Source organism: Chiloscyllium punctatum, chromosome 13 (genome assembly GCF_047496795.1).
Source record: "Chiloscyllium punctatum isolate Juve2018m chromosome 13, sChiPun1.3, whole genome shotgun sequence".
Taxonomy (NCBI): Eukaryota; Metazoa; Chordata; class Chondrichthyes; order Orectolobiformes; family Hemiscylliidae; genus Chiloscyllium; species Chiloscyllium punctatum.
This window is the reverse complement of record NC_092751.1, coordinates 103,373,697-103,388,268: the sequence shown is the minus strand read 5'-3', so window position 1 is coordinate 103,388,268 and position 14,572 is coordinate 103,373,697. Positions and strand designations below refer to the sequence as shown.

Genomic DNA, 14,572 nt, shown 5'->3' with positions numbered 1-14,572 from the left:
AGAGACATCCGGTGGGTGAGGGAGTGATACCAGCCAAAAACAAATTCCCCAATGCGGACCCACGTTGGAAGGGTACGGATGAACACGATAGAGGAAATGAGGGACTTTCGAGAAATGGTCATTTTGGGTATTAAAGAGGCAGCACCTAGATCTCAGAATTTTGTGAAAGCCTTTGAAATGAGACAGGCAGTTTTGTTGATGACTTTTGATGAAGGATAGGGGAATCAGGGGTTCCTTCTTCCTGAGACCCACCGGGAACCCTTGATAAATCTAAAAATGGGATCTGAAGGAGAGGAAACAGTGTTTTTAGTGGATACAGGAGCAGCACGATCATCCCTTAGCTTTAGACCTAGCGGTGTTAAATTAACTAACAAAGGTCTCAAGGTTTCTGGAGTCAAAGGCAAAGAATTCTTAAATCAGAATGCAGGACAATGGCTCACAGATTCTTGGATCTTGAAATATGAGACAATCTTAATAGAACAGGATGATCTTGTGTTAGTCACAGACAGTTGCTTGAATCCAGCAGTATTTAGATATACAGATTTTAAAATGTCACAAAGAAGCACTTCCGACTCAGCCTAAATTCATTATTTAACTTCTGGAGTACAGCTTAAAGACCATAATATCCTATCTGATTGCTTTCAACTGATTGACACTGATACAAGGAAAGGCTGCTCCTATTTTCAAAATGATATTAAATGAAAGACAATGCTCAAACATCAATATGAGCAAAGAATTGTAAATGTGAACATCCCTGCTCAGTCACATGATACATTACCAACTTCCTCAATGACAGATCAACATATCAAATGAGAAGCCCCATGCAGTAAAAGACTATCTTAGTATTGCTTTTCCATGAAGACCGAAGCTCTCAATGGAACTTCCTTCAATGAGATCAGACCAAATTAAAAAGGCATTTGATTACCATCTTATGACATCCTCCAGAATGGAAGATAACTTCTGATGCCTATTCTGCTAATACCTTAGATGATAACTAAACTTGCCTCAACTCCATTTATCTACCTTTCCTCCAAATTCCTTCATTATTTCAGCTAACACAAATCTATCACACTCAGTCCCAAAAATTTCAAAATTTCAGTCCCAAACCATCCTTAGGATTTTGCAAAGGCACTTTCAGATTTCCACACATCTTTAGGTGAAAAAGTCCCTGTAGATTTCAATCTTAACAAGTTAGCTCTAGTTTTACTATCATACCCCCACATTTTGGATTCTCCCAACAAAAGGGTGGTTTCTTGATATTAATCCTATTGAATCTCTACTCACAGCTCTTGATTTTCCTGGCAACTCATTATCACAGCTAATTGCACTACAAATAAGGAAATTCCTTGTGGCCTTTTGCTAAATATGTCCTTCACAACTTGAGCTCTAGAAGGAACTGCAATAACCTTTCAGAGTTTTGTGCTTTAAAAGTTTAGTTTGGACTGTAAATAGTAACAATATATGGATGATGACTAATCTAGCTGCTTCTCAAAGCTAGCTTGAGTGACATGAGTCAGGAAGCTGAATGACGCTGCATAGATAAATGATGGTCCATCTGCTGCTAACAATCCCATTAAATGCAAGGAGATTTTTTTTTACCCAATTGCGTGAACTGTCTCCTCACCAGCAAGGAAATCACTTCTATCAAATCTTTCATCGTTATTATTTCAAGACTTCATAACACTGGCAAATGTTTACATCCCTTTTCCCCAGGAGGATTTTGTTTTCATAGAATTAAACTCCTTACAGTGCAGACAGAGGCCATTCAGTCCATTGAGTCTGTACTAACCTTCTTCAGAGCACTCCACTCCAATCCTGTAATTATGCATTTACCACAGCTAACCCCCACACCTCGCCTGCACATGCACGGACACAACGGGGCAATTTTTAGCATGGCCAATCCAACTAACCTGCACATCTTTGGACTATGGGAGGAAACCGGAGCACCTGGAATAAACACACGCAGACACAGGGAGAACATGCAAATTCAACACAGTCGCCTGATGTTGGAATCGAACCCGGGTCCCTGGCGATGTGAGGCAGTAGTGCTAACTGCTGAGCCACCTGCCACACTATTTTTCCAATTCGCAAAGGTTTTCTTTGTAGGGGATTATTTTTCACTAGCATGGAATCTCACATCACACAAATATAGTTTCTGGATCTGTGTTGTTAGTTGTCAAACATAAGTTTGATAACACCCTGAATCGGGCATCTCTGGGATAATTAGTCAATTACATTGGCGGGCTTGCTAAGGTAGATGTACAGAACTTGTTCCCCTTAGGAGACAGTCTATGAGCAGTGGGCAAATTCACTACTGTCTAAGAAATTCTTTTCCCTCTCAGTCTTAAATGGACAACTCCTTACTTTGAGATTAAACTCTCTGGTCCTAGTCTCTCCTAAGAGTGGGAACAATCTCTCTTCATTAATCCTGTCAAGCCCACTAATAACCTTCTTTTTTTCAATAAGGTTGCCTCTCATTCTTCTGAACTCCAATGAGTACTGGGCCAACATACCCAACCTCTCATCATAAGGAAATCTGCCAATGACTGGATCAACCCTATGCAGCCTTAAATAATATTCAGTTCCTGTAATCTTCTTTCCAAAGTGCATAACTTTGCACTTTTCCCACATTATTCCCAAACTGACAAGTTTTGTTCACTCACTTCACCCATTTACATCCCTCTGCAGCACCTGCCTTCCCACCTATTTTTGTGTCATCCGTAAACCTGCCATTAGTACATTCACTTCCCTTATCTAAGTCATTAATATGTATTGTAAATATTTATGACCACAGCACTCATCCTTGTGGCACTCTACTTGTTACAGGCTGCTATTCTGAAAATGCCCCCTTTATCCCAACTCTCCATCTTCTATTAGTTAGTCAGTCCTTTATTCATGCGAACACTGCCTCCAAAACCATAGGCTCTTGTCTCATTAAATCAAAAGCCATGCAGGAGTTCACGATGTGAAGGGACTGGGGTGGACAAAGTCAAAACTATACAACACCAAGTTATAGTCCAGAAGGTTTATTTGGAAGCACTAGCTAAAGGAGCAGGATCCTGTCCCACAACCACCTGATGAAGGAGCAGCGCTCCAAAAGCTAGTGCTACCAAATAAACCTGTTGGACTACAACCTGGTGTTGTGTGATTTTTAACTTAGACGGAGTTCAACACCATCCAGAACAAAGCATCTCGCTTCATCGCCAAACCATCCACCTCCTTAAATGTTCTCTCCTTCTACCAGATAGACACAATGGAAACAATGTATGCCATCTATAAGATACACTACAGCAACTAAAGCCCCTTTGGCAGCACCTTCCAAACGTGTTACATTCATCATCTGGAAAGGAGGAGGCAACTGATGCATGGGAACACCATGACCTAGGAGTTCCCCTCCAAGGTACTAACTTACCATTCTGATTTAGAAATACATAAATGTCCCTTCAATGTTGTTCGGTCAAAATCCTGGAACTCCAGGACTGTATGTACCTACATCCTAAGCATTGCTATGGCTCCAAAGGGAGCTCGCCACCACCTTCTCAAGCATGATTACTACTGTCCTTGCCAGCATCCTCACATCCTATGACCAAATAACAAAAAAAACTATGTTCTCGCAGTATTGTTTTTATTCTCTTAATGTTTAAAAATCTGTTAAACTCTTGTCTTGAATATCTGCAAGACTGAACAGCTATAGTTCTCGGAGGTACAGAATTTCAAAGATTCACAAATTGTTGAGTGAAGAAATTTTTCCTTCTGCATCATTAATGCCTGACCCTTCATTCCGAGACTGTGACCTGAGTTTTGGACTCTCAGCCAGGAGTAAAGTGCTCCTATAATCTACCTCGGTCAAGTCCTGTAAAAAAAAGTCTTTACATTTCAATTACCTCACCGCTCTATTCTATGATTTAAGCTTCCACTATTCAACCTGGCAGCATGGGGGCTCAGTAGTTAGCACTGCTGCCTCACAGCGCCAGGGACTCAGGTTCAATTTCTGCCTCGGGCGACTTTCTGTGTGGAGTTTGCACATTCTGCCTGTGTCTGCATGGCTTTCCTCCCACAATCCAAAGATAAATTGGCCGTGCTAAATTGCCCATGCTAAATTGCCCATAGTATTAAGGTACATTAGTCGGGGGTAGGGGAATGGGTCTGGGTGGGTTACTCTTTGGAAGGTTTGTGTGGACTTGTTGGGCCCAGGGACCATTCTAATTAATCCTTGCTGCAAGAACCCACCTTAGACCATAAGGCATAGGAACAGAAATCAGGCCATTCAGCCCATCAAATCTGCTGTCATTCAATCATGGCTGATAAGTTTCCCAATGCCATTCTCCCCGTAACCCTTGATACTCAAGAACCTATCTATCTTAGTCTTAAATATACTCAATGGCCTGGCCTCCATAGCCTTCTCTAGCAATGAATTTCATAGATTCACCAATCTGGCTGAAGTTTCTCCTTATCTCTGTTCTAAGGCAGTGCCCTCAGGTCCTGGTCTCTCCTACCAATGGAAACATCTTCCCTACATTGGGCAAGAGGTAATCCAGACGAGTCGAAAAGGGCAGTGCTGGAAAAGCACAGCCGGTCAGGAGCATCCGAGGAGTAGGAGAGTTGACGTCTTGAGCATTAGCTCTTCATCAGGAATGGTCAGCTCATGCTCGAAACGACCAGCTGTGCTTTTCCAGCGCCACACGTTTCGACTCTGATCTCCAGCTTCTGCAGTCCTCGCTTTCTCCTAGTAATACAGACAAGAGAAACTTTGGAATTTCATTCTGTTATTTGGACATTACGCCACAATGATGAAGAGGTAATGTCACATCATCAGTAATCCAGAACCTCATGCAAATATCCTTAGAGCAGAGAAAGCAGATCTGAGAGTGGAACCTGATAAGGGTGTCCAAACATATCACATCCAGAGACATAGATGGGGAGAAACCTTTCCCTTAAATAAAGGCATCAATAATCAGTTTTAATGTAAGAATCAGGAAGTTTACAAGAGATTTGAAATAAAATGTTTCACCACTCAGCACTGGGTATTTGGAATTCACTGCCTAAAATAATAGAGGCAGGAATCATCAAGATATTTAAGAAGTATGAGGTGAATATGTGAAACAGCACAGCATACAAGGACACGGGTCAAGTGCTGAAAAATGGAATTAGTATAATTGATTAATGATAAAACACACACTAATAACAGAGTGCTGTAAAAATCCCATGAAATTATTACTGGTGAGGAGTCTCTGAAAGGCCCATGTGTATTCTCTGTACCCCCATGTCGATGTTAAAACCTAACGTGTTAATCTTAAGAGATCTGAGAAGATTGACCATTATTAGGCCAGACCAACAAAACAGGGGAAATTTTAGGCTTGTTTTTGAATGTGACAGGTAGGCTTTCAATCTGAAATTGATGATCGACTCAGTGACACTTGTCAAAGCTGGAGTTTGTCAGGGGCTCCTTTGTTTCTACGTCTTTACAAAGTACATTCATTCCTCTGCCTCTTCGGCCTAAATTTATCACAAGCCTTTCCCAGTGACTACACTGAGGAGATGGCCTTGTGCTGGGGAGAAGGGCGGGGGGGGGGGGTAAGCTTAGGGGAGCCGAGCCGATTGGCACCACGGGGGTTGTAGTTCCAACAGGTGGCCTCAGAAAGGTGCTCTACGGTTCAGTGAACTACAACTCCCAGTGCCCCTTTCGAAGACTCGCACATGCGTAGTACGTCACCCCATCCTTCAGCCAGGCCGCAGTTTAACCCGAACTCAACACAGCGGCAACGCCGCCGTACTCACTTTTCACTGTCTCCGACGGGTACAACTTCTGAGCCTTCCGTAAGAACTTGAGCGCCTCTTCCCTGTTGCCATGTTTGAGCGCGTTCAAACCGATTTCCGTACAGCGTTCCGCCTCGTCTCTGTTTCCTTCCATTTCGGGGCTTTGGGGTTGAACGGCCACTGCCGGTGTTCTCTTGGTGTCGTCACATTGGGGGTCGGAAACAGCCGAGGGCGATCGGGTGAGCCGCGGTACGTCATAATCTGTGACGGAAACACCCGAGTGCCGTGGGCGGTCCGGTTTCGGGAACGTCATCATCTGTGACGAAAGCAGCCGAACGCGTTGCGAAACGATTCGGCGGTTGTATAGGCGACGCATACTCAGTTGTGATTGTGACGCTTTGCGACGCCATTTTACCGTAGGTTGACGCATGTCTACTTGCGACAGAAGATTCGCCACAACTTACCACGAGATAGCGCAAACTCACTTCCCAGACCCATTAGTGTCGCCATCTTACTGTAGGGTAAAGAAGCATGCTCATTTGTAACAGTGAAGGCTTTCCGAGGCCATTTTTCTATAGGAAGGAATAGCAACTTCCAAGAAATGTTGCATTCAATTCTGGCATCCCCACTGGGGTGGAATCATCTGAGCTATAGGCAGAAGCTGAATAGACTAGGGCTGTTTCCACTGGAGTATCAGAGGCTGAGGGTGACCTTATAGAGGTTTATAAAATCATGAGGGACACAGATAGGATAAATAGGTCTTTTTCTCAAGGTTGGGAAGTTCACAACTCGAGGGCATTGGTTTAAGGTGAGAGGGAAAAATGGGACTTAAGGCGCAACTTTCTCACAGCGGGTGGTGCGTGTATGGAATGAGCTGCTAGAGATTGGAGGCTCATACAATTACAACATTTAAAAGGCATCTGGATGGGTATATAAATAGGAAAGCTTTAAGGATTATGAGCTAAATGGTGCCAAATGGGACTAGATTAATTTAGGATATCTGGTGCGGCATAGTGGCTCAGTGTTGAGCACTGTTGCCTCACAGTGCCAGGGACCGGTGTTCGATTGTACTGTTGTGTGACTGTGTGAAGTTTGCACTTTCTCCCTGTGTCTGCGTGGGTTTCTGCTGGATGGTCCAGTTTCCTCCCACAGTCCAAATGTGTGCATGTTAGGTAGATTGGCCATACTAAATTGCCTATAGTGTTACAGGGAAGTGTAGGTGTGTTAGCCAAGGGATATGGGAATATGGTATGGGGATGAGCCTGAATGGGATGTCTGTTGGACTCGTTGGGCTAAATGGCCGCCTTCTACACTGTAGGGATTCTCTATTATAAAGATGATTTGGACTGAAGGATCTGTTTCTGTGCTGTACATCTCTCTGACTCTAAAGTAAAGTCATACATATTTGTAATACTTGTCATGATATCTATGTGTTCCAAAGCCCCTCACAACCAATATTTTCAAAGTATAGTATTGGAGGAAACCCAATTCATGCACATCAAAGTCCCATCAAGACTCAATGATGAAATTTTGTTTGTGTTGTTGACTGAGGGATAACTGCAATTTGGTACACCAGGGATGTCTCTTCAACAAACATACAAAATAGAAACTTAAGTAGATTATTCCGTCCCTTGAGCTTGCTCTGCCATTCAATAAAATCACGGCTGATCTGATTGTGTTTTGATTTCCACATTCTCTTCCCAATAGCTCTTGATTCTCCTGAATAACTTGAATCTGCACCTCTGCTTTAAAAACATTCAATGTCACAGCCTCAACCTCCTTCTGAGGCAGAGACTTCAACGTGCACAGCCCTCTGAGGGGAAAATTCATCTCTGTCTTCTCCAGAAAAGACAACCACACAATCTCAGCTTAATAGCAAGGGCTGCTCCCTCCAAAACAGAAGACCTCCGTCATTAACAAGCTGAAGTATTAGCTTTGATTTTTTTCATACCAAAGTCCCAGTGAATTGCTTGAACCTGCAAATTTCTGTCTTAGAACATTGCTATTCACTGAGCTATTGCTGATACAAGGAATTTATTGTTATTTGTGGGACCTTGCTGTTGGCAGATTAATTATCACATGATACAGAAACAGAACACACCTCTAGAAATATATCCTTGGCTATGATGTGGTTAGTGTTATTGTGAAGATGTAAAAGGTAACATCTTAGTACAGTTGCTTTGTTTGCACTTTGGTAAGATGTGATTTGATTGAATAAGTGTTGCACACCTGTTGCTAATTAAATAATAGCCATGGGAATCATAAATTTGCTGACATCCTGATTTCCCATATTATCCTGTGTAATTTCAAACCCAGTGTCTTATTAACTCTTTAAATCCAATCTCATTAATGTGTAAATCTACCAAAGGCAGCAGGAATAAATATGAGTCATATACTTGAAACTTTATAGCTGTTTGCACCAAAGGGGAAAAACATTTGCGTAGCTTTAGGGATAGGAGAGAATTGCAACTGATTTCAAAGAATCAGCATTGGGACAAATAGCCATTTTTTTCAGCCGTATCAATTATTCAATTCTAAGATTCTGTCATATAATTACCATTTGATGATCATATTTGGTTACAAGGTAGCAGAATGGCAGTCTAATTATTATACAGAACTAATTGAGGCTGCGTTAATGGCATAATTTGCAATCATAGCTCCTCATTTTTTTCATAGAACTTAATTAATTACACCGCTAATATGCTCCTTATTTTGTTTTAATGTTTTGCTGACATTCAATGCAATACTTTCCATTAAATGCATGGGAAAGCATAGAGCAAAATATGAAGCAAAAATGTAAAATTTTAATTATGGAGCAACTTTTAAAGCTGCTCACTTACACTGGATTAGTATGAAGTGTGCCGATTCATTACACCTCACTGGGGACCTATTAGTGGAAATCAAGCTTCTGTAGTTCCCAAAGTTATCACAAATGTTCGAGCTTTTAAATAGTATGCAGAATTCTCCAAGATTTTCAGCAGCTGTAGTGTTTTGCCTTTACGTCCACACAGACAGGAGTTGTGTAACACATGGTTTGTGGAGCAGTATCTCTGACAGTTCAACACTCACTCCCTCAACACTGCGCCAGTCTAGGACTCAAATCCCACAATTCATTTTTCTCGGGAGCATCCAGCACAAACCAACGAACAACAGAATAAAAGCCCAACAAGGAAATAAAACCACAAAAATTTAAAATTGCAGAGACAAATACAGAGTGAGGAAGATGCAACAGGTATTGTGGGCAGTTTTGGGCCCTGTACCTATGTAAGGCTTTGGAGGGGATCCGTAGGACATTTACAAGAATGATCCTGGGAATGGGGGGGGGCTTGTCATATGAGGAGTGATTGAGGACTCTGGGTCTGACCTCAATGGTGTTTAGAAGGATGAGGGGAGGATCTGATTGAAACTTACAGAATACTGAGAGGCCTGGATAGGGTGGACGTGGAGAAGATGTTTCCACTAATAGGAGAGACTAGGACCTGAGGACACGGCCTTAGAGTGAAGGGAAGAGCCTTTTAGAGCTGAGATGAGGAGAAATTTCTTCAGCCGGAGGGTGATGCATCTGCGGAATTAATTCCACAGAAGACTGTGGAGCCCAAGTCATTGTGAGTCTTTAAGACAGAGATAGATTCTTGACTGGTAAGAGGATCGAGGTTTATGAGAAGAAGGCAGGAAAATGGGGCTGAGAAACATATCAGCCACAATCAAAAGTAGAGCAGACTCGATAGGCCGACTGGCCTAATTCCACTCTTGTATTTTATGGTCTTATAGATTGAAGGAGAACTTGAGCCTGTTAAAAGATGGACCCCATCAGAATCGGCAAATGTTCTGGATCGAGAATGTGGCTAGTGGAGATGAGAATAGTTGGAATGCAAAAGGAAAGATATCATAAACTTTGTAAGTGAGACAGGCAAATGCTCAGGGATGTTAAAGAATGTAATGAGAGAGCGCAAATTAAAGATGTTTCTATTTGATGTTACAGTGTTACCGCAGTTTTGTTCATCTTGCCCTTGGGCACTGTAGATATTTTGCTGTGCAGGGAAGTGGGTCACTTCCAAGTCTGTAAGTCAAATCCAAATGTACTTACACCATTCAGGTGTTATCACATTCTCTGAGTGACAGGATTTAACAGGCATGCCACAGGCGGCATGGTGGCACAGTGGTTAGCATTGCTGTCTCACAGCACCAGAGACCCGGGTTCAATTCCCGCCTCAGGTGACTGACCGTGTGGAGTTTGTACATTCTCCCCGTGTCTGCGTGGGTTTCCTCCGGGTGCTCCGGTTTCCTCCCACAGTCCAAAAAAAAATGGGCAGGTCAGGTGAATTGGCCACGCTAAATTGCCTGTAGTGTTAGGTGAAGGGGTAAATGTAGGGGAATGGGTCTGGGTGGGTTGTGCTTCGGCAGGTCGGTGTGGACTTGTTGGGCCGAAGGGCCTGTTTCCACACTGTAAGTAATCTAATCTAAAGCAAAATTAATGAGAGTGGACACACTGAGACATAGAAAATAGGGCAGAAATAAGCCATTCAGTCTATCAAGTCTGGTCCACCATTCAATATGCTCATGGCCAATCCTGTGTAGAACATTACAGTGCAGTACAGGCCCTTCGGCCCTCGATGTTGAGCCAATCTGTGGAACCAATCTGAAGCTCATCTAACCTACACGATTCCATTATCATCCATGTGTTTATCCAATTACCTTTTAAATGCCCATAAAGTTGGCGAGTTTACTACTGTTGCAGGCAGTGTTCCACTCCCCTATTACTCACTGACTAAAGAAATTACCTTTGACATCTGTCCTATTTCTATCATCTCTCAATTTAAAGCTCGTGCTAGCCATCACCATCCGAGGAAAAAGGCTCTCACTGTCCACCCTATCTAACCCTTAATTAAGGCACCTCTCAATCTTCTCTCTAACAAAAACATCCTCATGTCCCTCAGCCTATCCTCATAATACCTTCCCTCCATACCAGGTAGCATCCTGGTAAACCTCCTCTCAATCCTGTCTAAAGCTTTCACATCCTTCCTATAATGCAGTGACCAGACCTATATGCAATACGCTATGTGCCGCTGCACCAGAGTTTTGTGCAGCTGCAGCATGACCTAGTGGCTCCGAAACCCAATCCCTCTACCAGTAAAAGCTAACACACCATATGCCTTCTTAAAAGCCCTATCAACCTGGGTGGCAACTTTCAGGGATCTATATACATGGACACCGAGATCTCTCTGCTCATCTACACTGCCTTAGCATTAGCCCAATACTCTGCATTCCTGTTACTCCTTTCAAAGTGAATCACCTCACATTTTTCAACATTAAATTCCATTTGCCTCCTCTCAGCCCGCTCTGGTATCCCTCATCAAATTATTCTTTTTTAGATAATTATAAATCTTATCTCTTATAACCTTTTCCAACACATTACCCACAACCGAAGTAAGGCTCACTGGTCGATAATTATCAGGGTTGTCTCTCCTCCCCTTCTTGAAAAAGGGGACAACATTTGCTATCCTCTAGTCATCTGGCACTATTCCTGTAGACAATGATGACATAAAGGTCAAAGCCAAAGGCTCGGCAATCTCCTCCCTGGCTTCCCAGAGAATCCTAGGATAAATCCCATCAGACCCAGGGGATTTACCTATTTTCTCACTTCCAGAATTGCTAACACCTCCTCCTTGTGGACTTCAATCCCATTTAGTCTAGCAGCCTGTATCTCACTATTCTCCTCAATAACATTGTCTTTTTCCAGTGTGAATGTTGACGAAAAATATTCATTTAGTGCTTCCCCTATCTCCTCGGACTCCACGCACGACTTCCCACTACTGTCCTTGATTGGCTCTACTCTTACTCTAGTCATTTTTTAATTCCTGGTATACTAATAGTAAGCTGGAGGGTTTTCCTTGATCCGATCTGCCAATGACTTCCCATGTACCCTCCTGGCTCTTCTTAACTCTCTCTCTTAAGGTCTTTCCTGGCTAACTTGTAACTCTCAATCGCCTTCACGTCTCATCCTAATATAAGCCTTCTTTTTTCTCTTGACAAGAGATCCAATTTCTTTAGTAAACCACAGTCCCCTTGCTCGACAACTTTCTCCTTTGTCTGATAGTAATACTAATCAAGTACGCGCAGTAGCTGTTCCTTGAATAAGCTCCATATTTCAATTGTGCCCATCCCCTGCAGTTTCTTTCCCCATCCTATGCAACCTAAATCTTGCTTAATCACATCATAATTGCCTTTCGTCCAGCAATAACTCTTGCCCTGCAGTATACACCTATCCCTTTCCATCGCTAAAGTAAACATAACCCAATTGTGGTCTCTATCACCAAAGTGCTCGCCAACCCCCAAATCTAACACCTGGCCTGGTTCATTACCCAGTACCAAATCTGATATGTCCTCGTCCCTTGTTGGCTTGTCTCCATACTATGTCAGGAAACCCTCCTGCACACATTGGACAAAAAATTGACCCAACTAAAGTATCCGAAATATAGCATTTCCAGTCAATATTTGGAAAGTTCAAGTCCCCCAAAACAACTACCCTGTCACTCTCGCTCCTATCCAGACTTATCTTTGCTATCATTTTCTCTCCATCTCTGGAACTGTTCGGAGGCCTATAGAAGGAGCTTAAAAATGTGTTGCTGGAAAAGCGCAGCAGGTCAGGCAGCATCCAAGGAGAAGGAGAATCGACGTTTTGGGCATAAGCCCTTCTTCAGGAATGAGGAGCGTGTGCCAAGCAGGCTAAGATAAAAGGTGGGGAGGGGCGTTGGGAATGCGATAGGTGAAAGGAGGTCAAGGTGAGGGTGATAGGCCGGAGAGGGGGTGGGGGCGGAGAGGTCGGGAAGAAGATTGCAGGTCAAGAAGGCGGTGCTGAGTCTGAGGGTTGGGACTGAGACAAGGTGGGGGGAGGGGAAATGAGGAAGCTGGAGAAATCTGCATTCATCCCCTGTGCCTGGAGGGTTCCTAGGCGGAAGGTGAGGCACTCTTCCTCCATGGCATCGTGCTGCCGTGGTCTGGCGATGGAGGAGGCCAAGGACCTGCATGTCCTTGGTGGAGTGGGAGGGGGAGTTAAAGTGTTCAGCGGTTAGGTTGGTTGGTGCGGGTGTCCCAGAGGTGTTCTCTGAAACGTTCCGCAAGGAGTCGGCCTGTCTCCCCAATGAAAAGGAGGCCACATCGGGTGCAGCAGATGTAGTAAATGATGTGTGTGGAGGTGGCCTATAGAAGACTCCCAACAGGGTGACCTCTCCTTTTCTGTTTCTAACCTCAGCCCATACTACCTCAGTAGACGAGTCCTCAAACGTCCTTTCTGCCACCATAATACTGTGCTTGACTAACAATGCCACATCTCCCCCTTGTTTACCATCTTTTCTGTTCTTACTGAAACATCTAAATCCCGGAACCTGCAACAGCCATTCCTGTCCCTGCTCTATCCATGTCTCTGAAATGGCTACAACATTGAAATCCCAGGTACCAACCCGTGCTGCAAGTTGCAACCTTTATGCAAAAAAATGGTTAGGACAAAAATTGGGCCCTTGAAGACAGAAGCAGGGGAATATATTACTGGGAACGAAGAAATGGCAGAGGAATTAAATGGGTACTTCAGATCTGTGTTCACTGGGGAAGACACAAGCAATCTCCCTGAGGTAACAGTGGCTGAAGGACCTGAACTTAAGGGAATTTCTATTTGCCAGGATTTGGTGTTGGAGAGACTGTTAGGTCTGAAGGTTGATAAGTCTCCGGGACCTGATGGCCTGCATCCCAGGGTACTGAAGGAGGTGGCTCGGGAAATCGTGGATGCGCTGGTGATTATTTTCCAGAGTTCAATAGAATCGGGGTCGGTTCCTGAGGATTGGAGGGCGGCTAATGTTGTGCCACTTTTTAAGAAGGGTGGGCGGGAGAAAGCAGGAAATTATAGACCAGTTAGTCTGACCTCAGTGGTGGGAAAGATGCTGGAGTCTATTATAAAGGATGAAATTACGGCACATCTGGATAATAGTAACAGGATAGGACAGAGTCAGCATGGATTTATGAAGGGGAAATCATGCTTGACTAATCTTCTTGAATTTTTTGAGGATGTAACTCGGAAGATGGACGAGGGAGATCCAGTGGATGTAGTGTACCTGGACTTTCAGAAAGCTTTTGATAAAGTCCCACACAAGAGGTTAGTGAGTAAAATTAGGGCGCACGGGATTGGGGGCAAAGTACTAGATTGGATAGAGAATTGGTTGGCTAATAGGAAACAAAGGGTAGTGATTAACGGCTCCATTTCGGAATGGCAGGCAATGACCAGTGGGGTACCGCAGGGATCCGTGCTGGGACCGCAGCTTTTTACAATATATGTAAATGATATAGAAGATGATATCAGCAATAACATTAGCAAATTTGCTGATGACACAAAGCTAGGTGGTAGGGTGAAATGTGATGAGGATGTTAGGGGATTACAGGGTGACCTGGACAAGTTAGGTGAGTAGGCAGATGCATGGCAGATGCAGTTTAATGTGGATAAATGTCTGGTTATCCACTTTGGTGGCAAGAACAGGAAGGCAGATTACTACCTCAATGGTATCAAATTAGGTAAAGGGGCTGTTCAGAGAGATCTGGGTGTTCTTGTCCACCAGTCAATGAAGGCAAGCATGCAGGTACAGCAGGTCGTGAAGAAGGCTAATAGCATGCTGGCCTTCATAACAAGAGGGATTGAGTATAGAAGCAAAGAGGTGCTTCTGCAGCTGTACAGGGCCCTGGTGAGACCACACCTGGAGTACTGTGTACAGTTCTGGTCTCCAAATTTGAGGAAAGACATTCTGGCTATTGAGGGAGTGCAGCGTAGGTT

The 14,572-nt window shown here is 43.6% G+C and overlaps 1 protein-coding gene across 2 annotated transcripts in view; it reads right to left on the bottom strand.

Moving 5' to 3' along the window:
• dnajb12a (DnaJ heat shock protein family (Hsp40) member B12a) overlaps nt 1-5,990 on the bottom strand; it is a 29,012-nt gene extending 23,022 nt beyond the window's left edge. For both annotated transcript variants that reach the window (XM_072583524.1, XM_072583525.1), the window contains exon 1: nt 5,779-5,990. In XM_072583524.1, the coding sequence (XP_072439625.1) occupies nt 5,779-5,911 (133 nt within the window). In that variant the 5' untranslated portion in view covers nt 5,912-5,990. The remainder of the gene's footprint in view (nt 1-5,778) is intronic.
• Nucleotides 5,991-14,572: the final 8,582 nt, after the last annotated feature.